A 26,507-nucleotide genomic window follows, 5' to 3' on the forward strand; every position below is an offset into this window, starting at 1 on the left:
GGCTCCACGGCCCGCGGCGGTGGGGCCGGGCCGCGAGGGGTGGTGGCGTGCGCAGGCGCAGAGCCGGCTTTGGGCGCGTGTGGGGCGCTGGAGACCGGAAGTTGGAGCGGCTGCGGCGGTTGTGAGGTGAGGGGGGTGGGGCGGCGGCGGTGGCGCGGGTCGGAGCAGGTTGGGGAGCTGGGGAGCGAGCCGAGGGGTCGGGAGGGAAATCCCAAGATGAGGAAGTGTGTTGGAGGAGCCAGAGAGGCCGGGAGAAGCGGACGGAGATGGAGCCTGCGCGCCCCGGCAGTGCCTGGGCCCCGGAGAGGCGCGAGACTGGAAGAAATGGGAGTCGCGAAAAGAAGCTTGGAGAAGCTGAGGGACCGAGAGACGGGGAGGTTGAGAGAGGACGGAAGCCGGAAACTGGAGAAATGGCGGCGGGGGGGGGGGGCGCGAGGAGCTGATGGGGTCCCCCAGAGCGCCTCGCGGAGACTGCAGAGAAGATGTGGTGGCACCGTGAACTTGGGGGGGGGTGGGGGAAGAGTAGGAAGGTGGGCGTGGAAATTGGCGAACGGAGGCTCAGGAGGCGGGCAGTTCCCACGGAGGAGCAAGACACTTGTTGGCCTTCAAAATAAAAGTTATCTTAGCAGCCAAGGTGGGTTTTACTTGGGGATAACGGAGAGTTGCAATTTGGGACAGGCCGGCTATAGCAAAAACCATGGAGAAGAGGGGCGAAGTGGGGAGGGGTGGCTTTGAATGAAAGTCCTTTGCTTTGGAGAAAGCAAGAATTCAGGGCGATGATGGTTTCTCGTTGAGTTGCTGTGGTGGTGGATTTCTTTTTAAAAAAGTTTTAAAGCATTAAAAAAATTCGAGAGAGAGCGGAAGCGGGGAGGGGACAGAGGGGGAGAGAGACTCACGGGGCTCTATCCCTTGACCCTGCGATCATGACCTGAGTGGAAATCAAGAGTCGGTCGCTGAACCCTCTGAGCCACCCAGGTGCCGGTGCGGCGGTGGATTTCTTGAAGGAGATGCCACTGACCCTGAACCTCCTCCCCCGTGGCGGCCGGTATTTGATGATTCTTTGCTGTCAACCATTCTCTCGGAGCCTCTACTTGACAATTCTTCCAAGTGATTGACCTCGCGTGGTACCACCGGAGAGCTCCCCCGTTCTTGGGGCCTCCCAGCTCCATCGCAGTGAGATGTCTCTTCGTTAATTCACAAGACTGAGTCATGGGGAGAGATGGAAGCAGTGGAAATAGAAACTGGCAAGAGCTGGCAGAGGCACTGAGAGAGGGGAAGAGCCAGCTGAGGGAAAGAGCCGGAGGTGGGAAGTGAGTGAGACGGCCGCCCTCATGAGGGCAGACCCTCAAAGGGAGCCATGGGGGGGGGGGGTGGAGAAATGGGACGCGATGGGGAACTGGTTCCACTGGAAGACTAGAGTGCGAACAGAACTGGAAAGACCGCGTCATGGTTAAAAATGGAGACATAAAGCCAGATGACGGAGAATCACACCGAGGAGATGAAGAGGAGTAAATGGGAGCCTGACTCCCTAGATTTGAATTCCCCGTCGCACCACGTATTTAACCATCTTTGGTTCAGTACAACAGGGAGTGGCAATGGCACCTTCTTAACGTTGTGAGGGAAGTGTAGGTGCGCGGATGCTTGTCGTTGCACGTGTACGTATACGCAGGTGATTTAGAATGGTACCTGATACGGGAGCGAGTGCTAACTTGTTGAAGTGCCAGACAACTGGGAGGCAAAATATTAGGTGGAGAAATGGAGATGAAGAGATAGTCGTGATGGAGGGAGAGACATGATGGGAACCGGAGAGAGACAAAAACGGAGCATCAGAGCTGACGACAAGGAGGAAACGAGAAAGGCAGATGGAGGAATGGAGAGGGTCAAGTGGAGAAAGACGGTTGGGGAGAATGTCAGACCAGAAAATCAGAGAAACGAGAGACGGGACCAGACTTTGAAACAGAGGAAGAGGGTGCCTGGGTGGCTCAGTCGGTTAAGCGTCCGACTTCGGCTCACGTCATGATCTCACAGTTCGCGAGTTCAAGCCCCACATCGGGCTCTGTGCTGACAGCTTGGAGCCTGGAACCTGCTTTGGATTCTGTGTCTCCCTCTCTCTGCCCTTCCCCCATTCGCACTCTGTCTTTCAAAAATAAATAAAACTTTAAAGAATTATTATTTTTTATTATTAAAAAAAATTTTTTTAACGTTTATTTTTTTTTGAGACAGAGAGAGACAGAGCATGAACGGGGGAGGGGCAGAGAGAGAGAGGGAGACACAGAATCTGAAACAGGCTCCAGGCTCTGAGCTGTCAGCACAGAGCCTGACGCGGGGCTTGAACTCATGAACCGCGAGATCATGACCTGAGCCGAAGTCGGACGCTTAACCGACTGAGCCACCCAGGCGCCCCTAAAAAATTATTTAAAAAAAAAAAAAAAAAGAAACGGAGGAAGAGGGCTGAGCATGGTGAGCTGGAAGAGACAGGCTGAGACATGAGGATGGACAGCCAGAGAGGGGAGAACGAGGGGAGCAGAGAAGGCCCCTGAAAGCCATCGTCAAGAGGCCCAGAGATGGTCAGAGACACAGTTAAGAGCAGCCAGAGGATCCGAGAAATCTACAAGCTAGCCTAAGATTCCTTTGTTTTTTTTAAGATACTATTTTTAAGCAATCTCTCCACCCAATGTGGGGCTTGAACTCACAACCCCGAAATCAAGAGTCACCTGCTCCATCGGCTGAGAAGAGACGGGCAGTGGATTTCTTGAGAAGAGACTGCTTGAGAGCCATGGTTTGTGCTCTGTTGGGCCCATGTGCACGCTGGCAGTTTGCAGCCTCGGGGGAACGCGCTCCATTTCATTCCCTGTCCTTTTCTGAGGATCACGGGCTCAGTGTCAACAGCCTTCCAAGGCCTTTTCCTCTGACTACCTCCTCTACAACTTGCATTCCCACTCTAGCACCACCCAGCCCAGGTGTTTACCAGAAAACAGGGTGCACAGGCTCCTGTTCCCGCGGGAAACCGCTCTGCCAGCTCACAAGTGCTTCCTCAGTGGAAACCCCTTTCTGGCTCTAATAACTCCCATGGGACCTAAGTGCCCCAGGAGACTGCAGAGGTGGAATCTGTTCCACGATGGCCCCAAAAGACTGAAGAGTAGGTGAAGGCATTGCTGATTCCATACGAAGGTGGGATGTGGCCTCGAGGGTAGTTTTCCAGGTTATAGGCCCCTGGTTGTTGCCGTTTTACCCTTGTTAGTCATCACGGGGAGAAAGACTGGACTCGAATTCTAGTTACTATTTCGCTCCTCCGTGCCTGGCTGGGCAATCAGTGCTACGATGTTGGGAAGACGCCATTATCCTCATTTTATAGACGAAGAAAACAGCCTCGCAAGTTAATTTGCCAGTGGTCACACATCTAATGATGCAGCAGAGATTCAGACCCGGATCTGCCTGACTCCAAAGCCTGTACCCAGGAGGCTTCAGAGCCTCTGAATCCATTGAAGGTCATAAACGATAAGAATCTGAGGGATGGACTTCAGAATATCGTACATACGAGGATATGCTGTGTATTATTAGGACTTAGGCAGCTGAGAGTCAGAAAACCAACTTGGAGCGAAGACATTTTCTTGTGTCGCTGGGAACTAGGTCTCCAGCACTAAATGATGCTGCCAACCTTCTCCCCTCTCCCTCTTCCACCTCTGTTTTGGTAGTTGCTCAGTGGCCATCCTGGTGCGTGCTTTGCCCACGTGCAGGCTTTTCTCTAGGATGGGTTTCTGGGAAAGCAGATAGATAACATGAGGGCTTTTCTCTCCTGGCAACCTAGTGTAAATTCCAGAGAAAGGCTGTGATTGGCTCTCCCCGGACTACATGTCCACACCTCGCACCAATCAACGGGTAAAGGATGAGTAGGCGCCCATGATTGGCCAGACCTTTGTTGCTTGCGCAATCAGTAGGGGTTCTCAGAGCTCTTGCCTAGGGGCGCCTGGGTGGCTCAGTCAGTTGAGCTTCCGACTTCAGCTCAGGTCATGATCTCATGGTTGGTGAGTTCGAGCCCCACATCAGGCTGGCTGCTGTCAGCACAGAGCCTCCTTCAGATCCTCTCTGTCCCCCTCTTTTTCTTCCCCTCCCCCCTTAGGCTCACACTCTCTCCTTCTCGCCCCCCACAAAATAAATATTAAGAAAAGAAGTCTTGTCATACTGTTTCCATTATACCCCAGCTTTCTTGTGTTCCTGCCTCTCGTGACGGTCCCATGGCCTACAGTCCTTCAGGTTTCAGGTCAGACGTCTCTGGGGACCCTTCCCTGACTCCCAGGCATGGTCAGGCAGCTCCTTTGGGCTCCCACAGCCCAGTCACTGGATTGTCTGGTGAAATGTCTGCCGTATGTGACCATGGCCACATGTGAGGGCTCAGGGTGACCTTACTCCTTACCACCCATCCTCCTCGTCCCGTGCTTACAAAACCGCAGCCTTTCAGGAATTGCTTCGAAAGGCAAATGAGTGTCTTCTGTTCTCTCCTCCAGGTGCGCAGGGCCTGGAAGACCCAGGATGGACTTGTGTCTGTCGCGCAGATCGCCGCAGGAGTCGTGAGGTGCCCTGTGTGTCACCAGTTGGACCCGGGGCCCATTGCCTGTCATCGTCCTGTGCCACAGTGAGGAGCAAAATTGGCTTTTTGAAGAGAAGGTGGTTCCTCCTCGCGGGCACCGGGCTCTCACTGCAGCTCCGAGACCGCGTCGCGACTGCCCACCGCATGCCTCCTCCCAGAACGAAGGAGGGAGGGGACGACCGAGGCCGACACTGGGATCCCAGTGAGGAGGACTCCCCTGGGAAATGGGACTGGAATTGTCCGGAGACCCGTCGCCTCTTCGAGGATGCCTTTTTCCGTGATGAGGGTTATATACCCCAGGGTTCTGAGGAGCGCACGAAGTTCTGGACCTTCTTTGAACGCTTACAGAGATTCCAGAACCTCAAGAGCACCAGGAAGGGGGACAAGGACCCCGGGCGTCCCAAGCACAGCATCCCGGCGCTGGCCGACCTGCCTCGCGCTTACGACCCCCGTTACCGCATCAACCTCTCGGTCCGGGGCCCCGACGCCTGGGGCTCTCGGGGGCTGGACAGACAGCCCCCGGAGAAGGTGTCCGAGTTCCGCCGAGCCCTTCTGCACTACCTGGACTTTGGCCAGAAGCAGGCGTTTGGACGACTGGCCAGACTGCAGAGGGAACGGGCGGCCCTCCCCATCGCCCAGTACGGGGCCCGCATCCTGCAGACACTGAAGGAACACCAGGTGGTGGTGGTGGCGGGTGACACGGGCTGTGGCAAGTCCACCCAGGTGCCCCAGTACCTGCTGGCCGCCGGCTTCAGTCACGTGGCATGCACCCAGCCCCGGCGTATCGCCTGCATCTCCTTGGCTAAGCGCGTCAGCTTCGAGAGCCTCAGTCAGTATGGCTCACGGGTGAGTGGGACTTAAGCAGCTCTCAGGCCTTTCCAGTGTGACCCCGAGGCGCAGGGTGTTGCCCTTAGGGCAGTAGCGATAAAAGTTCCCAGAGCACTTAGCAATGATACCCTCTGGCTTAGCGGTGATCCTTCTAGAAATTGATTCTTGTAGAAATTGATTATTAGCACAGAGCCTAACGTGGGGTTTGAACCGATAGGCTGCAAGATCACGACCTGATCCGAAACCAAATCAAACGCTCAACTGACTGAGCCACCTAGGCGTCTCTGTCATTTTTATTTTTATTTTTTAAGTAGGCCCCACACACCCAGCCTGGGGCTTGAACTCACAGCCCCAAGGTCAAGAGTCACATTCTCTATCAACTGAGCCAGCCAGGCACCCCTGTCCTTTTCTTTTTGCGGTTGGCACTCTTTGGGTTCTGTTTCAGGAATATTACTACTTCAAGGCCAGAAAGACATCCTATATTTTTACTTAAAGATGTTTACATTTAAAACCGTAACGTATCAGAAATTGATTGTGTGTGTGTATGCACACGCACGTGCAGGTGTGTGATGTGAGGTAGGGGTTAAGATCATTTCCTCTTACGGGGCCCCTGGGTGGCTCAGTGGTTAAGCGTCTGACTTTGGCTCAGGTCATGATCTCACAGTTCGTGGGTTCGAGCCCAGAGTTGGGCTCGTTGCTGACAGCTCTGAGCCTGGAGCCCGTTTTGGATTCTGTGTCTCCCCTCCCCCCCCCGCCCCTCCCCTGCTCACACTGTCTCTCAAAAAAAATAAAATATTAACACACACACATACACACAAAGATCATTTCTCCTCAGTACCGCTTTTAAACTGTGTTTTGCCTTGGATGCGTGACCTCAGTTTCCCCATCGGTGAGGGGAGAAGAGTGGGTCTTGCTGCTTGTGGTGGCTGTGTGAAACACGTCCGGCGTTTCAAGTAGTTCCGGGCAGAGTGAGGACTCCTTGAAAGGTGAACTGTCACCATTACAGTCGACCAGTTAGTTGCGCGCCCGGCCATGTGCCAAATATGTGCACAGCACATACTGTTCTCGCAGCATCTCGGGGACAAAATGTCTCTGAGGGACGGAACTGTGCCCTCAAGATCGGTGGCGCTAAGTGGCAGAGGTGGGATCCAAACACCAGCGTGTTGGGCTCCAGGGTCGGATCGGGGGCGGGTGTAAGCCGGCGAGGGGCTGGTCCCCAGGTCTGGGCTCCTCTCCTGATCACCGCTCCCGCCCCCAGGTCGGCTACCAGATCCGCTTTGAGAGCACACGGACGGCAGCCACCAAGATCGTGTTCCTGACGGTGGGGTTGCTCCTGAGGCAGATCCAGCGGGAGCCCCGCCTGCCCCAGTACCAGGTCCTGATCGTGGACGAAGTCCACGAACGCCACCTGCACAACGACTTCCTCCTGGGCGTTCTCCGGCGCCTGCTGCCCGAGCGGCCTGACCTCAAGGTCATCCTCATGTCGGCCACCATCAACATCTCGCTCTTCTCCAGCTACTTCGGCGGGGCCCCCGTGGTGCAGGTGCCCGGGAGGCTGTTCCCCATCACGGTCAGTGCTGCCCCCACACCCCCCCCCGGGCCTCCCACCTGGTCTCTGGCCAAGCCGGACACGTCCCTTCTCCCCTGGCCTGCGCAGACTCCCATCTCTCAGATAAGGACGGTCTTGCTCGCCCTCTCTCCCTTAAAGCTCCTATTTTCTGAGCACTTCCAATGTGCTGTGTAGGTGCTCAGGGCTTTGCTGCAGGAGACCGGAAGTGTAAAGATCAGTGTTCATTCCTCTCCTGTGACAGTCCTGCTGGTCCAGGCCGACGGGCAGCTGTGTTCCATGCGGTCATGCGGGGACCCGGGCTCCTCTCTCCTCCTACTCTGCCATCTCACGGCCGGATTTTCTCCATCTCCCAGCGGCATCTTCCGCCCTGAACTTTGACCCCTTGGCTCGGCCTGTTGGCTGGGGCTCGCGGACGGGTGTCGTGGGCAGTCACAGGGAAGATGGTCACAGCTGACGTGGGTTGAGTGTGGGTCGTCCCCGCGGCCCCAGGGGCCCCTAACCACAGCCCCGGGTGTCCTGCGCCAGGGGCTTCTGCCCGCGAGGGTAGAACCGAGGCTCAGAGACGGGGAGCGTGCTCACAGACGCAGACAGCCTCTGTTAGCTCTTCCAGATCCCTTTTCCCTTCCCGCCTTTCTGTCTTGCCCAGAAGGGGCCCCGTGTGGGTGGCACTCACGGAACGCCTCCCTTCTGGCATCCGGCTTCCCGTCGGCCCTTCAAGATGGTCTGCACCCGCTGTCTGTTTTTTGCTTTGGTAGTCACTCCTTCCTCTTGCACCGTTGGCCAAGAATTAGCGAGAGCTCTAGAGTTCTTAGCACAAGGACACTGTGCTTTCGGGTTCTAAATGCCCATCTGTCTGTCTTCCCAGCAACCATAAAAATAGAGCGAGGATGCTTTCCAGGAAGTGATTTTTCTGTTTTTTTTTTTTCATTTTTTAGTGTTTATTTTTTGAGAGAGAGAGAGAGAGAGAGCACAAGGGGGAGGGGGCAGAGAGAGGGAGATGCACAGAATCGGAAGCAGGCTCCAGGCTCTGAGCTGTCAGCACAGAGCCCAACCCGGGGCTCGAACCCGCAGACCATGAGATCATGACCTGAGCTGAAGTTGGATGCTTCACCGACTGAGCCACCCAGGCGCCCCCATCTAGGGTTTTGATCCTGGCTCCACCCTTTGAAATTCTGATGCTGTTGAAGTTGCTCTCCAGACACAGTACATACACACCATGCGTAAAGCTCAGTTGATTTTCCCAAATCAGGTAACGTGGATGTCATGACCAGCACCCGGAAGCTTTCCGGTTACCTTGGTACTTCGTCCTTTTATGGCATCCTCAAACTGACCCGTTTGGGGGTGCGGCCTGCCCCCTGACCGATCCACGCCTTCCCCGGTGGCCCACGGTCGGCCCTTGCCGTGCGGGTGACCGGGTGCCCCCCTGCCCCGGGGCCGTCTCCCTGCAGGTCGTGTACCAGCCACAGGAGGCCGAGCCGCCGGCGTCCAAGTCGGAGAAGCTGGACCCTCGGCCTTTCCTGAGGGTGCTGGAGGCCATCGACAATAAGTACCCGCCGGAGGAGCGGGGCGACCTCCTCGTCTTCCTGAGCGGCATGGCAGAGATCAGCGCGGTGCTCGAGGCGGCCCAGGCCTATGCCAGCCGCACCCAGCGCTGGGTGGTTCTGCCGCTGCACAGCGCCCTCTCCGTGGCCGACCAGGACAAGGTACCCCGTGTGGCCGGGCCGGGTGGGGTCTGACTCTGGCGGGGGGCGGGGGGGGGCGAGGAGGAGGGTGTCGGGGATGTGATTTCCACCATTGCAGGGCTGCGGGCCGCAGAGGGCGCTGCTCGCGTCTTTCGTGGGGGCGGGCGGGGAGTATGTGCCAGGGTGAGCTTCCGCGGGAGGCACCGGAGCTGAGCTTTGGAAGACCGGGAGGATTTGGGGTAGAAGAGGGAGGAAGACAGTCTGGGGCGGGGGCGGGGGCGGGGGTGGACCAGGGCGTAGAGTTTCATCTCTGGCACAGACACTCAGTTCCACCACTAGAGAAGGAAAGCAGCCGTAGACTGCAGGCGAGGCTGTGCTGTGTTAACACTTGACTTACAAAAACAGGCAGGAGGCTGGATCTGGCCCCCAGGCCTACCTAGTTGCTGACCTCTCTTGACTACTGTGCTTGACTGTCCCTTGGGCCCAAGAGAAGGGCTTGTTGTGCAAAGGGCCTGTGGTGGGTGAGAGAAAGGGCTGCTGCGAGACCACCTGCAGGGTGGCGGGGGTCCAGGCTGTGATGGGGAAGGCAGGCTGATTGGGACTGAGATGCGGGCAGGCCTAGACCCCAGGGCCCGGAAGACCCAGCGTGGTGCCTGGGCTTTGCCCTGAGTGCACCCGGGAGCCATGGGAGGGTTCTGAGCAAGGTGGGGAGCAACGCCCGTTTGCTTTAGCAGATCCCTCTGCTCTGTATGATCAGAACCGGGAGGAGGCCGGAGCAGGACCTGGGTGGGAAAGAAGGGCCTGGGCCAGGGCAGTGCTGCGGGTTTGGGGAGAGGGGATTGGATTTCAGAAATGTTGGCGATGTGCAGGTATGGCTGGACGGGGATAGGAGAAGGGGAGCCAGGACAGCCTCGGTCTCTGACCCACGTGGGCGGTGGGGACTCGGGGAGGAGGGAGGCCTTCCCTGCTTCCGAGGCTACTTTAGATGTTGTAGGTGGGTGTGAAGTGCCCGTGGGCCCAACCAGGAGGTGTCAAGAGGCCCCTGGACACACGGGTCAGGAAGGGCTGAGCTGGTCTCGGATGTCACCTCCTCGCCTTTCCCGCAGGTGTTCGATGTGGCCCCCCCTGGGGTTCGGAAATGCATCCTCTCCACCAACATCGCTGAGACCTCAGTCACCATTGATGGGATCCGCTTCGTAGTAGATTCTGGTAAGGGCTGCTCCCTGCCACCGTCCCTGGGCCCTAGAGAGAAGTGTGGGGTTTGGAGACGTGCAAAGGTGGCGAGGGACCTCCAGACCAAAGCAGGGAGTGGGCTGTGGGGCAGTGGTAACATCGTAATCTTCTCAGACGTTCCAAACTTGTCCCTGCCTCGGGGCCTTTGCACTTACTGTCGTCTCTGCCGAGAGCCATCTTTCTCCACATATCTGCAAGGCTCACTTCCTCCTCATTGCAGGGCCTGCGTGAATATCTCCCCATCAGAGAGGCGCACCTTGTCCACTTCTGTGATCTCCCTTTCCTCCTGCCGCTGTTGCTTCCCCTGCAAGGCCTTGATTTTCTTCAGAGTATGGGCATTCTATTTTATGCCTGTTGATCTATTTGTTTTCTGTCTTCCCAACTGGACTGTTCTCCCGGAAGTCAGAGTAGCATAGCAGTGAGGAGACACTGAAGCCAGCCTGGCTGTGTGACCAAGGTCGTGTCACTGACACTAAGTTAGTCAGTTTGCTTGTTTGTAAAATATGCAATAATAGCAGAGCCTCCTTTGGGTTGTAAGGATTAGAATTTAAACATTTAAAAACATTTTTCAACGTTTATTTATTCTTGAGAAAGACTGCTCGAGTGCGAGCAGGGGAGGGGCAGAGAGAGAGAGAGGGAGAGAGAATCCCAAGCGGGCTCTGTGCCGTCAGCACAGAGCCCAGCGCTGGGCCTGAACCCACGAACTGTGAGATCATGACCTGAGCCGAAATCAAGAGTCGGACGCTCAACTGGCTGAGCCACCCAGGCGCCCCTAAAAACGTTGTTCGCTAAACATTGACATGCCATCGCTTTTAAGGTGCGTCCCACTTTCAGAGACAGAGAAAGTGGGAAAAGTCAGTCTTCGAATTGATGAACTGTGTCCTGTTCGGCCCCGTGAGCCCAGGGACTTTGTTCACAGCTGCGCCCAGTACAGTGCCCGGCTCGTAGCAGGAGCTTAATACTAACGGTTGGATGGCCGGGCTCCCGAGCACACAGAGGCTGCGAAAGTAAGAGATGTGTGAATGAGGACACGAAAGAATAGATCAACAACATGTCAGGGTCAAGGCCAGAATGAGCTCCTGGTTGGCGTTAATGGAATAAAGGAGGAAGCCGGGGTGTCCGGGAGTGAGCGGCGAGGTGGCGGGCCCACGTGGCCGCTGCCCACGGTGTCCCGTCTGTCCCCGCCCAGGGAAGGTGAAGGAGATGGGCTATGACCCACAGGCCAAGTTGCAGCGGCTGCAGGAATTCTGGATCAGCCAGGCCAGTGCCGAGCAGCGGAAGGGCCGGGCGGGCCGCACGGGCCCCGGCGTCTGCTTCCGCCTCTACGCTGAATCGGACTACGACGCCTTCGCCCCCTACCCCGTCCCGGAGATTCGGAGGGTGGCCCTCGACGCGCTGGTGCTGCAGGTGAGGCATGGTGCCGGGAGGAGCCCGGGAGGACCTGGGACAGGACCAGTCCCAGGGTTTCAGGGCCAGGAAGGGCAGAGCAGGGCAGGGCCGGCCTGGCCGGGCCACGGAGGGAAGCTCATCCTTCCCAAGTGTCAGATCCCATGTCGGGGGGACGGTTGTTCCCCAGATCCACAGGCTCGTGGGAGAGACCTCATGACTCCATCAGAATGCTTTCAGCTGTAACAGAAAACCCATCAAGAGGTGGCTTTTAAAACTGGGGTTTCTCTGCATATTTTGTCCAGACTCTTACCTCATCAGTTAGCTTTGATTGGATTAGGCTGCTGGGCCCAACAGGCCCACTCACATAGCGGCCAGTGCCGTAGAGCCGGCGAGGGAGCGCGGGAGGGTTTGAGGGCCAGGTCCCTTCACCCGTCTTGCCCTGGTTAGCGCTCTGTCCTGTGGCTACACCTCCCCCCAGCGGAGCCTGGCCAGTGTGGGTTCTGTGGTCCGGCAGAAGAGGAAAAGCGGAGCGAGCTGGGGAGGGCGGATGGCTTCCCCAGCAGGTCCCCCTGGGCGGGAGTGGCCAGTGGCACAGACCAGCCCCTCTTCCTATGCGTAATGCACTCTGATAGTCTCTTTTTGATTTCATTTTTAAAATTTTATCATTTATTTTTGAGAAAGACAGAGAGGGTGTGAGCAGGGGAGGGGCAGAGAGAGAGAGGGAGAATCTCAAACAGGATCCACACTGTCAACACAGAGCCCGACGCGGGGCTCAAACCCATGGAACTGTGAGACCGTGACCTGAGCCGAAGTCGGAAGCTTAACCAACTGAGCCACCTAAGCACACTGTGGGTCTCATTTAAACAAAAGAAGAAAAAAATTTTTTTTTTAACATTTATTCATTTTTGAGAGGGAGAGAGACAGGGCACGAGCAGGGGAGGGGCCAAGAGAGAAGGAGACACAGAATCCGAAGCAGGTTCCAAGCTCCGAGCTGTCAGCACAGACCCCGACGTGGGGCTCGAACCCACGAGCCGTGAGATCATGACCTGAGCTGAAGTCAGACACTTAGCCGGCTGAGCCCCCCAGGCACCCCTGATTTAGGGGACTTTTAAATGAGCATTGGGTGTTCGTTCTCCCAGGCATGATCAAGGTTTCAAGAGCAGGGAGGGAGGGGGGCCCAAGCTTGTGCCTCCCCCCGGAAGAGGCCTAGGAGAGTAGGTCACCTCTCGGCGAGGCTGGCCGAGCCCCCGGGCCCTCTGAGCTTTCCCCGTGCTCTCTCGCGGCCACGTGAGCCCCCCACACCAGCCTTTCCTTCATCTGCTCCAGGGAGTAGCTGATTGTTTACACCTCGCCAGACCCGGCGACGGGTGGGTGTTGTGCTTCAGTCTCTGGGCCACTGAATTAATCAGGGTTCTTTGGTCCAAAGTGAGAGAAACCCAGCTCAAACTAGCAGAGCAGGAAAGGGGATTTCACGAGGTGGTGTGTCCATCGTGGGGCGCGGTCTGGCTTAGGAACGATTAAGGACTCCTCTACCCGCTGTCTCGGGCTCGTCTCCAGGGAAAAATGGTCCAGTAGCTCTGGGCTTCCACACCGACCCCTCACAACCAGAGAGGATATCCCGACTTCTGTCTCCCAGCGTCGGATGGCAGAATCCCAGGAAGGATCCTGATAGGGCCTGCTCAGATCACGTCCTCCTTCCTTCGTTGGTTGCTATGTCGAGGGGCTGAGAAACCAAGAAGGGCCTAGCTTAGGTCATGTGGCTTGCTCCGTGGCCGGGGTCTGGGAGAAGAGGTGCTGGGTAGATAGACAGACAGACAGACAGTGGTCCTTCTCCCCTGCTTCTGTGTGATGGGCCTTGACATTAGGAGTTTTAAGGCATTAGGAGCCGGTGCTCCATAGCAGCTCCTGAGTTCCCCATTCCTGGGGGACTCGATTGTCATTCCAGATGAAAAGCATGTGCGTGGGGGACCCGCGAACCTTCCCCTTCATCGAGCCTCCACCACCAGCCAGCCTGGAAACGGCCATCCTCTACCTCCGGGACCAGGGGGCCCTGGACAGCTCAGAGGCCCTCACCCCTATCGGCTCTCTGCTGGCCCAGCTTCCGGTGGACGTGGTGATCGGTGAGGACTTCCTTTAGGGGTGATCACACGGGGCCCCGGGAGTGGCTGCAGGGACCATTCACTCTCTGGGTGACTCATAGGCAAATCCGTTCTCTCACTGGGCCCCGTCCATTCATTCACAAGTCTCCCTGCCGGGGACCGTTCTGGGCGCTGGGGGTACAGCAGTCAACAGACAGGCACCTCTCCTCTGCACAGCCTGTCCCCAGCTCCACCCTGGCGCCCCCCCTCCCCCTCGGTGTCGTAAGGATGTCAAAACCTTCTGCCTCTTCTTGCTCATTCCTGAGTCATCCCTGCCCTTTCTGAGAAGCTCGCTGACCGAGGTGCGTTCTGGTCTGATTCTCCTGACTCGAGACTTTCTAGATGATCCGTGTGGCCCACAGAATATTCCCAGCTGAGCACGACTGTTTGTGGCACCATTTCCAGGCCCGATGCCCAACAGAACTCTCTGCCTGTGTTAATGTCGTTAAAACCCCCACCAGTTCCACACCCTGGAGCCGTGGTGGGGATGGCAGGCTGCGTGCCACCCACCCCGAGGACCCCTTGTGGTTGGGAAGGTGGTTCTTTTTATTTGTTGTAGAAGGAGACAGGGTGAGAGCAGGGAGAATCAGATCTGAGAAGAAAAAGAACATTCTGTGAGCATTGGCTGTATGTCAGTGAAAGGGTTTACGGGCCTTCTGTCATTTCATGCTCACCTGGTGAAGGGAGGGCCTCCGGTCACCCCCTCTGTACAGAGGAGGAAGTTGACGCTTGGCCAGGGACAGAGATAGATGTTCCGGGGCCCGGAACAGGCAAATGATAGAGCCTGGATTTGATCACTCGCTCACCCAGGGTCACGCAGTTGGCAGAGCTGGGAGGCGCTCCCCAGCCAAGCTGACACTGTCGGTCCCCAAGCCCTGTGGGGCAGGAGGCGCCAATGACCCAGTGCTGGGCGGTCCCGGCCCCGACGGCTCAGTCACTGTTGTCACTCTGTGCCGGTCGGAGCTCCGCGTGTTTCACAGGAAAAGCACATTACATCTTCCCAGCAGGCAGGTGGGCTAGGCCCATTTCCCAGACAGGGAAACGGAGGCACAGAGAAGTAGAGGGACTCATCTGAGGGACAGAGCTACAGGGTTCTGGGACAGCCTCGTCCTATTGCCCAACTTCAGTTTACGAGGCTAGACGTACAACAGGAACTTTCCAGAAAGGCAGCCAAGGAGAATGGTGAGGATGAGTCAGACGCATGATACGCAGGCTGCTGACCGTGGGGCCAGACCGGGGAAGGGCTCGGTTCCTGTTGAGGAGCGCTGGCCGATAGGAATGGTTTTTCACCTTGTTAGAGTCACGTTCTAGAGAGAGGAGAGGGATACCGTGGCGGGGCGTGGGGAGTGCCGGGAAGGGGGGTGGGGAGTCCGTTGTAGGGAGGAGAGCCGGGCAGGCGGTGGCACTAACAGCAGCCACCCCTTTGTGCCCGCCTAGTGCCCCAGGAGGCGGGAATTGGGTTACCTCCAACCTACAGATGGGGAAACTGAGGCCTTGCCCAAGCTCATGTGACCGTGGAGTGCATGCAGCGTGTGGACTTGATTCTGTCTGTCTGGCTCCCAAGGCCCTTTGTGGGCAAGGTGGAGGGAAGCTGGGGCAGGGTGTCCCGGGGCCCAGGAGGCTCAGCTCAGGGTCCCTCCCATCTCCCACCCCCGGCCCCCCAGGGAAGATGCTGATCCTTGGTTCCATGTTCCACCTGGCGGAGCCCGTGCTCACCATCGCGGCTGCCCTCAGTGTCCAGTCGCCCTTTACCCGCAGCGCCCAGAGCAACCCCGAGGGTGCGGCCGCACGGCGGCCCCTGGACAGTGACCACGGTGACCCCTTCACGCTCTTCAATGTCTTCAACACCTGGGTGCAGGTGAGGCCGGGGGTGGGGTCACCCCTGTCTGTGTCATTCTTCACGGAGTCGGGGGAGGCCCTCCACGCCAGGGAGGGCCACGGAGCCCTCTGCAGACTGGACGGGTCCCCGTGTCCACCATTCATTGCCGTGGGTGTGGGGCCCAGCCTTGAGGGGAGGCTGGGGTTTCTAAAACACTGAACAGACCCACTGCTGACTGGAGAAAGTCCACACCCTTGGGTGGCACCTGTATATCCAGCACGTGCTCCCCGAGCCACTGTTCTGGGCCTGGCCCTGGCCCTGTGCTGGGCAGTGCTGGGGACCCAGCGGTGGCTAAAACCGCCTGGCCCTGCTCTCCTGGGTCTCACAGGTCAGCACAGGGAGGCAGACCTGGCCCCAGACAGTGACCACTTAGAATGGGCTGTGATGGGGAGTCCAAAGGGCCGAGAGAGCCCAGAGGGGATGTCTGACCCAGTGTGGTCTGGGAGGGCTTCCTGTAGGAGGGGCCAGGGGGGGCTGAGAGCCGGAAGAAGGAGGAGAGCAGGTGTCCTTGAGGGAGGCCTGACAGATTTCCACCTGCCTCATACTCTCCCAGCGGGCTGGTGTCTGGGCCCGTGCTGGGGGCGTCTGGGCGGTGGGTCAGCCCCTGCACCCTCCCCCAGCTGGATAGGCCCAGACGCCCTGGTTTCTGACCTGCACCAGGTGAAATCCGAACGGAGCAGGAGCTCACGCAAGTGGTGCCGCCACCGGTGCATAGAGGAGCATCGGCTGTACGAGATGGCCAACGTACGGCGCCAGTTCAAGGTGAGGCTCAGGACCGGGGGAGGGTTGGGTGGGGGCCAGCAACAAACCTGGCGGGGCAGGGGGAAGGGTGCAGAGTGAGCACGTGTGAGCATGCTCCGCGGCACAGCCTCTCTTCTCTGATGGAGCGGAGTCCCTCCCTGCACCCCGCCCCCACCTCCCCCGCCATCAGACACTCAGATGTGGGGTGGCCTGGGTGGGTCTAAGGGGTAGAAATCCAGGAGGGCTTCCTGGAGGAGTGGCCAGGGTCGGCGGTCACACGCTCCCTCCTCGTGTGGAACTTGGCCATTTAGAGCGGGGGGGGGGGGAGGGGGGCCCAGCTTGCCACGTAGGCTGAGCTCTGGGAGGCCGCGTGGGGGGATGGGCGGGGCACCAGCTCCGGCGTGGATGTCCCGGCGGCAGATCCCAGTGCCACGCGGCTCAGGGCCTCCACTGTCATGAGGAAAGGGGGACAATGACAGCCGTCCTGTGAGGATTAAGTGGGTTAAGACATGTAGAGCGTTTAGAACAGGGCCTGGCGCACAGGTGCCACGTGAGCCTTTGCCACGTTTACTCCGTGGTCCCGCAGCCTGCCTGTGTCGCGACTGTTCCACGGGCACCTCGCCGTGCCTTTCGGTGGGCGTGCAGGTGCCGCGGGGGAAAGTCAAGTAAGACTCGCCGGCGTGACGCGCTCCTTGTGGTTGAACTTGGGCACGTCGAGGCCCGGAGCGGGTGGTCACCCGACCGGGGCCTGCCATGCAATTTCAGGAGTCCCCCTGTTGGGGACCGCTGACGTTCTGACCATTCTCAGCACCTGCCAGCATCACTGGCTTTCCAGAGCAGCGGTTCCGCTTTTGTGGGCACGCAGACCCCGAGAGAGTAGCAGAGGGCGGGGGTCCTCGTCCCTCTCTGTCCCACGTGCCCACGACGTCCGCGTCCTCCGACACAGAGGGGCCGGCGAGCGGCGGGCCCCGGGCCGGAGCCCGCGTCTGGGTCCAGCGCCCACCGGCCCGCCCCGCGTCACTCACCCGGGCCCCGCCGCCCCCAGGAGCTGCTGGAGGACCACGGGCTGCTGGCCAGGGCCCGGGCCCCGAAGCCGGGCGACAGCTACAGCCGGCTGCGGCAGCGCCGGGAGCGCCGGGCACTGTACCAGCTGAAGCGCCGGCACGAGGAGGGCGGGGGACACAGGCGCAAGGTGCTGCGGCTGCAGGAGGACCCGGGCGGCTGCTCCAGCGAAGAGGACCCGGGGGCCGGCGACAGCGTGGACATCCAGGTGGGCGCCGGGGGCCTGTTCTGGAGCCTGGGGCGGCAGGCAGGGCGGACTCGAGCAGAGGGGGGCCCTGTCCTCCCCTCCGTAGCCAGGGTCTCGCGGACGGGAGCGGGCCACCGCCATCCGCGGGACCCTCGGGTCCACGTAGCCTTGTACAAGCCGCGTGGGTATCGGGACGGGGCCCCCAGGAACCCGCCTTCCCCCGTGTTCCCGCCAGGATGTGAAGTTTAAGCTGCGGCACAGCCTGGATCAGCTGCAGGCGGCCACCACCTCGGCCCAGGACCTGACGCGGGACCAGGTGGCCCTGCTCAAGCTGGTGCTGGGCCGGGGCCTCTACCCCCAGCTTGCAGTCCCGGACCCGTTCAACAGCAGCCGCAAGGACTCGGACCAGGTGGGCCTCCACTTGCTCGCCGGCCCCACGTGGGTTTTGTCATTCAGCAGGCCCTCCCTGCCCCGCTCCGTGCCGGGGACTCAGAGATATGGAAACAGTCCTGGCCCTGCCCTCGTGGCCTCCAGGCCAGCGTGTGCTTGCAGATCTGTGCCTGGTCGCGTGACCCAGGGGACATGGCGGGGTATCTGGCCAGCCTGGGCTGCAGTCAGGGAAAGCTTCCTGGAGGAGGGGACTTCGAGGGGAGACACGGATGGGGGAATCTGGCAAAGAGCTGGAGGGAGAAGGGTTCTGGGTGGTGGAGAGTAGGTCCGAGGGCCTCTGTCACCTGGCGTCTGCCTTTGGCCCCTCCAGATTTTCCACACCCAGTCCAAGCAGGGCACCGTGCCGCACCCCACTTCCATCTTTGCCAGCAGCCCGGAGGTTCTGCACACGCAGGAGCAAGAGGCCGGGGGCGGTGAAGGGAGCCGAGGTACCGTGAGTCTGGGTGGTGAGGGGGAAACCCTTTGGGATGCGAGGAGCGGAGATGGTGACGTCAGGGTGCCCCTCACTATCTGGGGTTACCCCCTTTCTCCCCCGACATTCTGCCTTCGCTGGGGCTGTTGTCACAGGACCTGCAGGCATGGAGGTCCCAAGAGCCAGACCTCGCTGGGTGACCTTGGCCAGTCTGCTGCCACACTGAGCCCCGCCCTCCCCACGGAGGGGTGGGGTGGGGTGGGGAGGGGGTGGCCGATGGGGGTCTGAGGCCACTCCCCAGGCCAGAGCTTTTAGCGAGTAGGCGGCACCTGTTCTCTGAGCTCTGTGTTCTCCCGGCTCAGTCCTGCCCAGGGGTTTCCCTCAGGCCCTGTGGGCACAGGGGCAGCATTCTGGCATTCAGCCCCAGGAGCCGCCTCAGCGAGGCTTCAGCCAGGCCGGGCGGGGACCCTCCAGAACGTTCGGTGTGGAACGTGTGCTCTCCCGATGGCCGTGGTATAGCCGTGTGCTCTGTGTGAACTCTGGGGCACAACCCATCTCTCTCCTTGTCTGTGAAGAAAGTACCATACGGTATCACAACATGCTAACCTGGAAAGGTCAGGGTTAGAACGGGACGCATCTAAGGTAGAATTTGCAACTTGTCTCTTAAGCCTTTAACTGCTTGTAAATCCCTGGTCCCTTAACCCTCTTCCTGCTCCATTGTTGTTCTCCTTTGATTTTTAATTTTGAAAATCCAGATGTCACACAGGTAGAGTAGGACGAGCCCTCAGTACCTTCATCCAGCCTCTGTAGCCGCCGTCTGGCCACCTGTGTCTACATCACCTCACTTTTTTCTTTTCTTTTTAAAAAATTTTTAAAAATGTTTATTTATTTTTGAGACAGAGAGAGACAGAGCCTGAGCAGGGGAGGGGCAGAGAGAGAGGGAGACACAGAATCTGAAACAGGCTCCAGGCTCTGAGCTGTCAGCGCAGAGCCCGATGCGGGGCTCGAACCCACGGACCGTGAGATCAGGACCTGAGCTGAAGTCGGACACTTAACCGACTGAGCCACCCAGGTGCCCCTCACTTTTTTCTTTTTGCTGGAGCATTGTACAGCAAATCCCAGACATCATATCATTTAGAAATGATTAAAATAATGACTGATTTTTTGCAGTATTACGATGTCACTGTCACTCCTAATGAAATTAACGGTATTTCTTTAAAAAACAAAAACAAAAAAACCCTAGTATTTCTTAACATCGAATAACGCATAGTGAAAGTCGTATTCATTATGACAAAGTATTTGCCAATAAGTCACAGACACTTTATACACATGAGCATATATATTTTTTTAAAGATTTTATTTTTGGGTCTCCTGGGTGGCTCAGTCAGTTAAGCGTCCAACCCTTGGTTTTGGCTCAGGTCATGAGCTCACGGTTCATGGGTTCAAGTCCCGCACTGGGCTCTGCGCTAACGGCACGGAGCCTGCTTGGGATTCTCTCTCCCCTCTTGTCTCTGCCCCTCCCCACTCGGGCTCTCTTTCTCTCCTTCTCTAAATAAATAAATAAACTTTTTTTTTTTTTTTTAAAGTTTGTTTATTTTTGAGAGACAGAGCAGGAGAGGGGAGAGAAACAGGGAGACAGAGAATCCCAAGCGGGCTCCACACTGTCACCACAGGGCCCGACGCGGGGCTCGATCCCACGAACCGTGCGATCATGACTGAGCCAAGGTCCAGAGTCAGACGCTTAACTGGCTGAGCCCCCCAGGCGCCCTGCGTGAATGTGTGTTTTATACGGGTGTGTAAATGCCCCGGTGGGACCGGCAGCCCCTGGGGAACGGGCCAGTGCAGGGGTGGGGGGCTGTGGGTGGGACATGTGGTGGCAGGGGCGCCCTGAGCTGTCGTCCTGACCGTTTCAGACGACAAGGACAAGCTGAGCAGCAGGCACCAGCTCCTCACCTTCGTCTCCCTGCTGGAGACCAACAAGGCCTACCTGGTGAACTGTGTCCGCATCCCCGCGCTCCAGGTGCGTCCCGGCCCCACGCGCCCCAGCTCCCGGGTTCGGTGACCGTGTCCCCAGGGCAGGAGGCTGGGATGGGCCTGCAGAGCCGCCTTCCCCCAGCCGGCTCTGCATTCCTGTGCTGGATAAATACTTGCCGAGCGCCTGCTGTGTGTCGGGAGCCGTCGAAGGCACTGGCATGACGGCGGTGAACAAGACGAGCCCAGTCCTTGCTCTCCCAGAGCGCACATCCAGCAGGGCAGGGTGGCAGTAAGGACTGTAAAGCATTGCGTGCTGTTAGCGAGTGAGAAGTACTTGGGGAAAATGAGAAGAATGGGGTAAGGGGATTGGGGAGGGGCGGGGTGAGGGTGGGGGACAGGCTGTTGTACGAAGAAAGGTGAGCAGGGTGGGCCTCGCTGAGAAGGTGCTATTGCACCAAGACCTGGAAGAAGGGAGGGAAGGAGCCACGGGATGCTTCGGGAGAAGAGTGTCTTACAGGGAACAGCGAGTGCAAAGGCCCTGAGGCCCACACATACCCGCCAGGCCCAGGGGAACAGCTGGACCAGCGTTGGTGAAGGGGAGAATGGCTGGAGATGGGATCAGAGAGAGGAGGTCAGAGAAGTAGGGGAGACTGGAGCCCCCACCCCGGGGGAAGGTTCAAACAGAGCTGGATCAGAGTCTGCCAGGCAGAAGCGGGGAGCCCAGCAGGGAAGTGACTGCAGTCATCCAGGCGGGAGGGGGTGGCCACGGAGGACATGCTTAGGTTGCAGATAGGTTCGTGTGTGTGTGTGCGTCTGCAGCCAGGAAGTGAGAGTCCTGCCAGCCTTAGCGGCCACGCCTCGTGAGTTCTGCGTGCCACCTGTGGTTCTAGGCCAGCCGTTATTCTCACTTTATGGGGGAGATGAGGCTCAGGGGGCGAGGGGGGCATGTCGCTTGCCTGAGCCACACAGCGAGCAGGCAGCCGAGCCAGAGCTCCAGGGCCGCGCGACGATGCCTCCCGTGCCCCCCAGATGGGCGTCCCCGTTCCCAGGATCCCTCGCTTCGATCCCAGGGAATGTAGAGGGAAGAGAGAAACCCTTCAGGCTCCCCGAGCCTCAGGGGATTTTGTGGGCACTGCGATTTCCACCCACCCCGTGAGAGCTGACTCTGACCTGCCCAGTTGTGTATTCGCTCAGACGTTTCTTGAGCGAGTGCCTCGCACCAGGTGCCGATTACTGTTCTAGGTGCTGGGGGTTCAGTCGTGATCAGAATCCGCAAAACTGCCTGTGTCCATGGGGCGCCTGTATGAGTGGGGGAGGCAGGCAACAAACAGAAACACAAATAAATAGAAACCATAACACCAGATTCTCTTATCCGCGCCAGAAAGAAAGAACAAAGCGGTAAGGGGACAGAGTGGTGGCAGTTAGCGGACTTCTGGGAGGAAGCAAACATTTACTGGCTGCGGTGCTGCCTGGCCATTGTCTCTCCTCTGTACGATTGGTTTCTTTCTTTCTTCGTTTTTTTCTTTCTTTCTTTCTTTCTTTCTTTCTTTCTTTCTTTCTTTCTTCTTTCCTTCCTTCCTTCCTTCCTTCCTTCCTTCCTTCCTTCCTTCCTTCCTTCCTTCCTTAATGCTAATTTATTTTTGAGAGAGTGAGCATGAGTAGGGGAGGGGCAGAGAGATTGGGGTCAGAGGATCCAAAACAGGCTCTGTGCTGACAGCAGAGAGCCCGACACGGGGCTCGAACTCAGAGACTGCGAGATCATGACCTGAGCCAAAGTCGAGCGCTTAACCGACTGAGCCACCCAGCCGCCCCTGTTTGTATGTTTTGAGGATAAAGCTCGTGTAGGATGACATGTGCACACGGCAGGTACGCTGATGAGTGTGGACAGAGGCATCCACGCGTGTAAGCTCAGCCCAGCGGAGACGCGCTTTCCCTCAGCCGTCTGCCTCCGACGCGTGATGGCAGTCCTGACTCCTTAGAACGAATGGCAGTTTCCTCTTTGGTCTTGGGGCCGCGGTTTTCCAAGCAGACCGTCTGCTCCGTGGGGGCGGGGACTCTTGTCTCATTCACAGCCGAACCTGGAAGGGGGCCTGGCACAGAGTAGGCGAGCAGTATGTGTTTGCTGCGAGGGTGGACGCCCACTGTCTGTCTTCCGGTCCTCTCGCTTCCAGTCTCTCTTGCTGTTCAGCCGGTCCCTGGACACCAACGGTGACTGCTCGCGCCTGGTGGCTGACGGCTGGCTGGAGCTCCAGCTTGCGGACAGTGAGAGTGCCGTCCGGCTTCTGGCGGCTTCCGTGCGGCTCCGTGCCCGCTGGGAAAGTGCCCTGGACCGGCAGCTGGCGCGTCAGGCCCAGCAGCGGCGGCTGGAGGTGGACCAAGAAGAGGAGGAGGAGGATCCGGTCGTCCGCAAGGAGGTGGCCGACCTGAGCAGGGAGCTGCTGAAATTCACCGCCTCCAAGGTACCTGCCCCGCCCACCCCCGGGTGGCCACGCCCCACCTTGGCCAGAGGGATGCCCACCGTAGGGATCCGGAGTCCAGAAGGCCTGGCTTCTAGCTCGCTAAGGGGTCGCACATTTGCGGGTTTCCAAACCAGACAAGTTGAGGACGAGCCCAAGGTCACACAGCTGGTAAGGGGTGGGGCCCGGATTTGACCCCAGGAGCCTGGCTCCGCTGTTCACCCCTGCAGGTCCCTCCCTCCCAATTCATCAACACAAGCTTACGCTCTGTGTGTTGCCCCTGGTTAGCGGTTAAGGGTGTGCAGGACGTGCAGGTTAAGGGTGTGCAGGGAAGCTGTCTGTAGCTGTCCGTCCTCAGAGGAGCGTGGGAAGAATCGGGCAGAGCGGATTTGGGTTCAGTTCCCCACCCCTTAAGCCGGGAGTTGTGAATCGCTCCTGAGTCTACCCTGTGTGGATGGGGTGGAGACGACGGTGTGAACCAGGGTGACTTCCTGGAGGCGCCGCAGGCCCAGTGAGCCAGGGTGAGGGGAACAGACCGACGTGCCGGCAAGGACAGGCAAGGTGGCCGGATGGAAGGTCTGGCTGTGGTCCCACAAGTGACAGGGAGCACAGGAGGGGCCCGGGGCATCGGGGCATGTTTTAGACAAGCCCCTGATCCAGAGTGTCTGAGACCCTGTTGTGATTAGGCTAAGCAGTTGGCCCCGTAACTGAACCGTCCAGGGTCAGATTTCAGGTACGGCTGGATCCAGGTGCCCTAACAACGTCTCCCTGGGTCTGTCACCCCTCTTTCCTGTCTTTCCTTCCCCAGGTCCCCTACAGCCTGCGGCGGCTCACGGGGCTGGAAGTCCAGAACCTCTATGTGGGACCCCAGACCATCACAGCCATGCCTAGTCTTCCTGGCCTCTTTGGTAGCTCTGCCTTGTCCCCTCACCCCACCAAAGGGGGCTACGCAGTCACTGACTTCCTCACCTACAACTGCCTCACGGTAAGCGTGGACCCCACCTTGGCCCCTCACCGCCCCACCCCCCCAGCCCCCGAAGATGGGATTCAAGGGAGTCCCTGCCTCCCCCCCAGCCACGCCCCCACTTGGTGCAAGGATGTGCTTTCAGGACGAGGCCTGCCAACCCCGGGGTGGGGGCAACCCCGGGACGGGTCCCAGGCTGGTGGCGGCCAGCTGGGCAAGGGGCCGAGTCCCGACGCAGCCTTCCTGCCTCAGAGTGACACGGACCTGTACAGTGACTGTCTCCGCACCTTCTGGACCTGCCCCCACTGCGGCCTGCACGTGCCCCTGACGCCCTTGGAGCGCATTGCGCACGAGAACACTTGCCCCGAGGCCCCACAGGACGGTCCCGCAGGTGAGGATGGGGGGGCGGGCCGGGACACCCATCCACCCGCCCCACGGCCGTTTCCCGTGAGCCCAGGCGTTCGTTCACTGGACATCTGGGGACCGGTGACTGTAGTCCTGGTTGGTGCCCCATACAGGCTTTGTCCCAGAGACCCCGAGCCCGGGACGGGGAGGGTCTGGAACGCTCTTCCTCATTTCTTTGTGTCCGTCTCTTTTCAGTCCCTGTGGTGCCGACCCTGGTCTGCCTCTTTCTGTTCCTCTGTCCCTCGCCACTGTCTCTCTTGCTCTTTTCTCTGTCCAGCTGTCTCTGTCTCGGCCACACCCGCCCTGTTGTCACCCCAGGGGATGCCACAGCGGGCGGACCCTGACGCCGTGTCTGCCGCATGCACCACACACGGGGCTGGTCGGGGAGACGGCGGAGGGGCCCCATGGTCACCACCCCAGGGCTCTGTCTGTCTGTCTCAGTCACTCACCCCGTGGGACACAGGCTTGCCTGTGTGTGTATTAATTGAGGAAGGCTTCCCGCAGGAGGCAGAGCCAGATTCCCCAGAGGCTGGGATGGCGGTGGGGGGGGAAGCCTGAGCCCTGCGGGTGCCTGGGATTTGGGTGGGGAGCGCTCGGCAGAGCAACCCCCCCACAGCCTCCCTCCCCCTCTCTCTCAGGGGCTGAGGAGGCCGCCCCCGAGCCCCTCCAGAAGGCGTCCGTCCTGCAGAAGCCCTACCACTGCGCAGCCTGCCAGAAGGACTTCCTGTTCACACCCACGGAGGTTCTGCGGCACCGGCGGCAGCACGTGTGAGCCAGGGACCCCAGGGACCCTGGGACTCCCGCCCAAACCCGCGGCCTCAGCTCCCCTCAGCTCCGAGCCGCAGGGTCTGGCCCAGCCCGGCCAGGAGGGGTGCGCATACGTGAATAAAGTCTCCTGTGCTGACTCTGACCTTGGGGCCTGCTCCCGCCCGCCCGTCTGGAAAGTGGCAGATGCCCCCGGTCGTCCCCTGGGTCGCTCTGGCTCCCCCCCCACCTCCCCCGCTGCCTCGGGCCCCCTGAGGCATCCTGGGGCAGGTGCGGGCGGGTAAGACCCAGCAGGGCCTCCGGATCCCAGGTAGAGGACCTTGGCCTCCCCACGGCTGCTGCTCTCCCCTGGCCCCACGGCCCGGCTTTTTCTCAGACCAGGGAGGCCTGCGTGTCCGTCCGCACGTCCGTCGTTTTGAGAGCTGGGCCGGGGGTGGCGGTGTCGGTGTTGAGGTGGGCCTGCGCGTCCCGCACGGTCACCGGGGCCATTCCCGCTGCGGGGTCCGTGGCCGTTCTCCCTTGTCCCCTGGGGCCCCCAGCCCGACCCCGCCACACACATGAGAACGATTGGGAAATGCGGTGAACCACTTGATGCTGCTAAATCCTGCGGCTCCGTTGAAAGGGAGAAACGTCTAGAAGGGCGCAGACTGCCGGGGTGCCTGGGGGCTCAGCCGGTTGAGCATCCGACTTTGGCTCAGGTCGTGGTCTTGCGGTCCTTGAGTTCGGGCCCTGCATCAGGCTCTGTGCTGACAGCTCAGAGCCTGGAGCCTGCTTCAGACTCTTGTGTCTCCTTCTCTGCCCCCAACACCTCTCTCTCTCTCTCTCTCTCTCTCTCTCTCTCTCTCTCTCTCTCTCAAAAATAAATAGACAGTAAAAAAAATTTTTAAAAAGAAAAGCAAACTAGGGTATCCTGTACAAACACAGCCACCAAATCCTCGGTAAAAGTTTAGCGACTCCTACGCAGCGGTTTATAGAAAGCACAGTAAAGCACATCCTGGCCAAGTGGGGTTTGTTCTAGGAATGCAGCGTCGATTTAACACTTGAAAAACAATCAGTGTGATTCACCACGGTAAAAAACAAGTGCACGGGACAAATTTCAGCACCCTGTGCCCTCGGCCCGCCCCGGAGTGTAAGAGCAATGCACGAGCAATGCACGCTTGTGGGGGGCAGGGGTCAGAGCCTAAATAGAAGCCGCTGCAGGTGTTTTAAGCAGGAAGAGATTTAACACAGTGGTGGGGATGATCGGGTATTTATAACACCGTGGGAGGCTGGAGCCGCGGATCTGGGCCGCGTGCTCCGGAGTGACACCCAGGACGACAGCACAGACCCCAACGAGGCCGAGGATGCCCCGTCCTGGCCGTGACCCCGGGGGTCTCCTCTGCCGCCCACGGGTCTGGAGGGAGTCCACCCGCGGGAGCCTGCTCTCTCCAGAAGGCGGCTGCGGGGGCGGCCGGGAGACCAGTCGCTGCCTCCAGCCTCTGCTGCCAGGGGTGCAGAGGTCGGTCGGGCCCACCCGGTGTCCCCTGCAGTGAGGAGCCCGGGAGGACCCGGAGAAGGTACAGAAAAGCGATGTAGGGAAGGAGGGAAGAATCCACCGTGGTTCACCTTCAGGGGCACAATCTCCACGCGCCTTTCTCTGTGCATGTGTCTCCAGACGTTTTCAAACTGGTCGAGGTGCTACTGTGCCCTTGGCCCATTTGACAGTTCTGAGACGGATCATCAGTATTTCCCCAGCTCATTAAAAATTTGTCCAAAAGCTGCCTCTTTAAAGATGGCGGTGAAAC

The 26,507-nt window shown here is 59.1% G+C and overlaps 1 protein-coding gene across 3 annotated transcripts; it reads left to right on the plus strand.

Moving 5' to 3' along the window:
* On the plus strand, nt 1–25,574 carry DHX34 (DExH-box helicase 34). Of its 3 annotated transcripts, none has more exons than XM_027037919.2 (17): nt 1–126; nt 4,506–5,434; nt 6,675–6,986; nt 8,435–8,689; nt 9,775–9,877; nt 11,091–11,308; nt 13,236–13,410; nt 15,093–15,286; nt 15,968–16,069; nt 17,094–17,318; nt 17,533–17,706; nt 18,058–18,175; nt 20,073–20,179; nt 22,305–22,592; nt 23,398–23,574; nt 23,806–23,944; nt 24,597–25,574. In XM_027037919.2, exons 2-17 carry the CDS (start codon nt 4,733–4,735, stop codon nt 24,728–24,730), a joined length of 3,423 nt encoding a protein of 1,140 aa, XP_026893720.1. In that variant the 5' UTR covers nt 1–126; nt 4,506–4,732; the 3' UTR covers nt 24,731–25,574. The 3 variants fall into 3 exon arrangements, with proteins under 3 accessions (XP_026893720.1, XP_026893721.2, XP_026893719.2); XM_027037918.2 differs by lacking the exon at nt 1–126 and adding an exon at nt 148–634; XM_027037920.2 differs by lacking the exons at nt 1–126; nt 15,093–15,286; nt 18,058–18,175; ... (3 more) ...; nt 23,806–23,944; nt 24,597–25,574 and adding an exon at nt 143–634 and having other exon boundaries at nt 17,533–17,690.
* Nucleotides 25,575–26,507: the final 933 nt, after the last annotated feature.

The sequence above is a fragment of the Acinonyx jubatus genome, chromosome E2 (genome assembly GCF_027475565.1).
Source record: "Acinonyx jubatus isolate Ajub_Pintada_27869175 chromosome E2, VMU_Ajub_asm_v1.0, whole genome shotgun sequence".
Lineage (NCBI taxonomy): Eukaryota > Metazoa > Chordata > Mammalia > Carnivora > Felidae > Acinonyx > Acinonyx jubatus.

Bases quoted from the DNA above. Each gene is read 5' to 3' on its own strand.
- DHX34 (XM_027037918.2), top strand. From the start codon at position 217: ATGAGGAAGTGTGTTGGAGGAGCCAGAGAGGCCGGGAGAAGCGGACGG. The intron at 17,319-17,532 runs GTGGGCGCCGGG...TGTTCCCGCCAG, and splicing joins GCGACAGCGTGGACATCCAG to GATGTGAAGTTTAAGCTGCG. The intron at 22,593-23,397 runs GTACCTGCCCCG...TTCCTTCCCCAG, and splicing joins TGAAATTCACCGCCTCCAAG to GTCCCCTACAGCCTGCGGCG.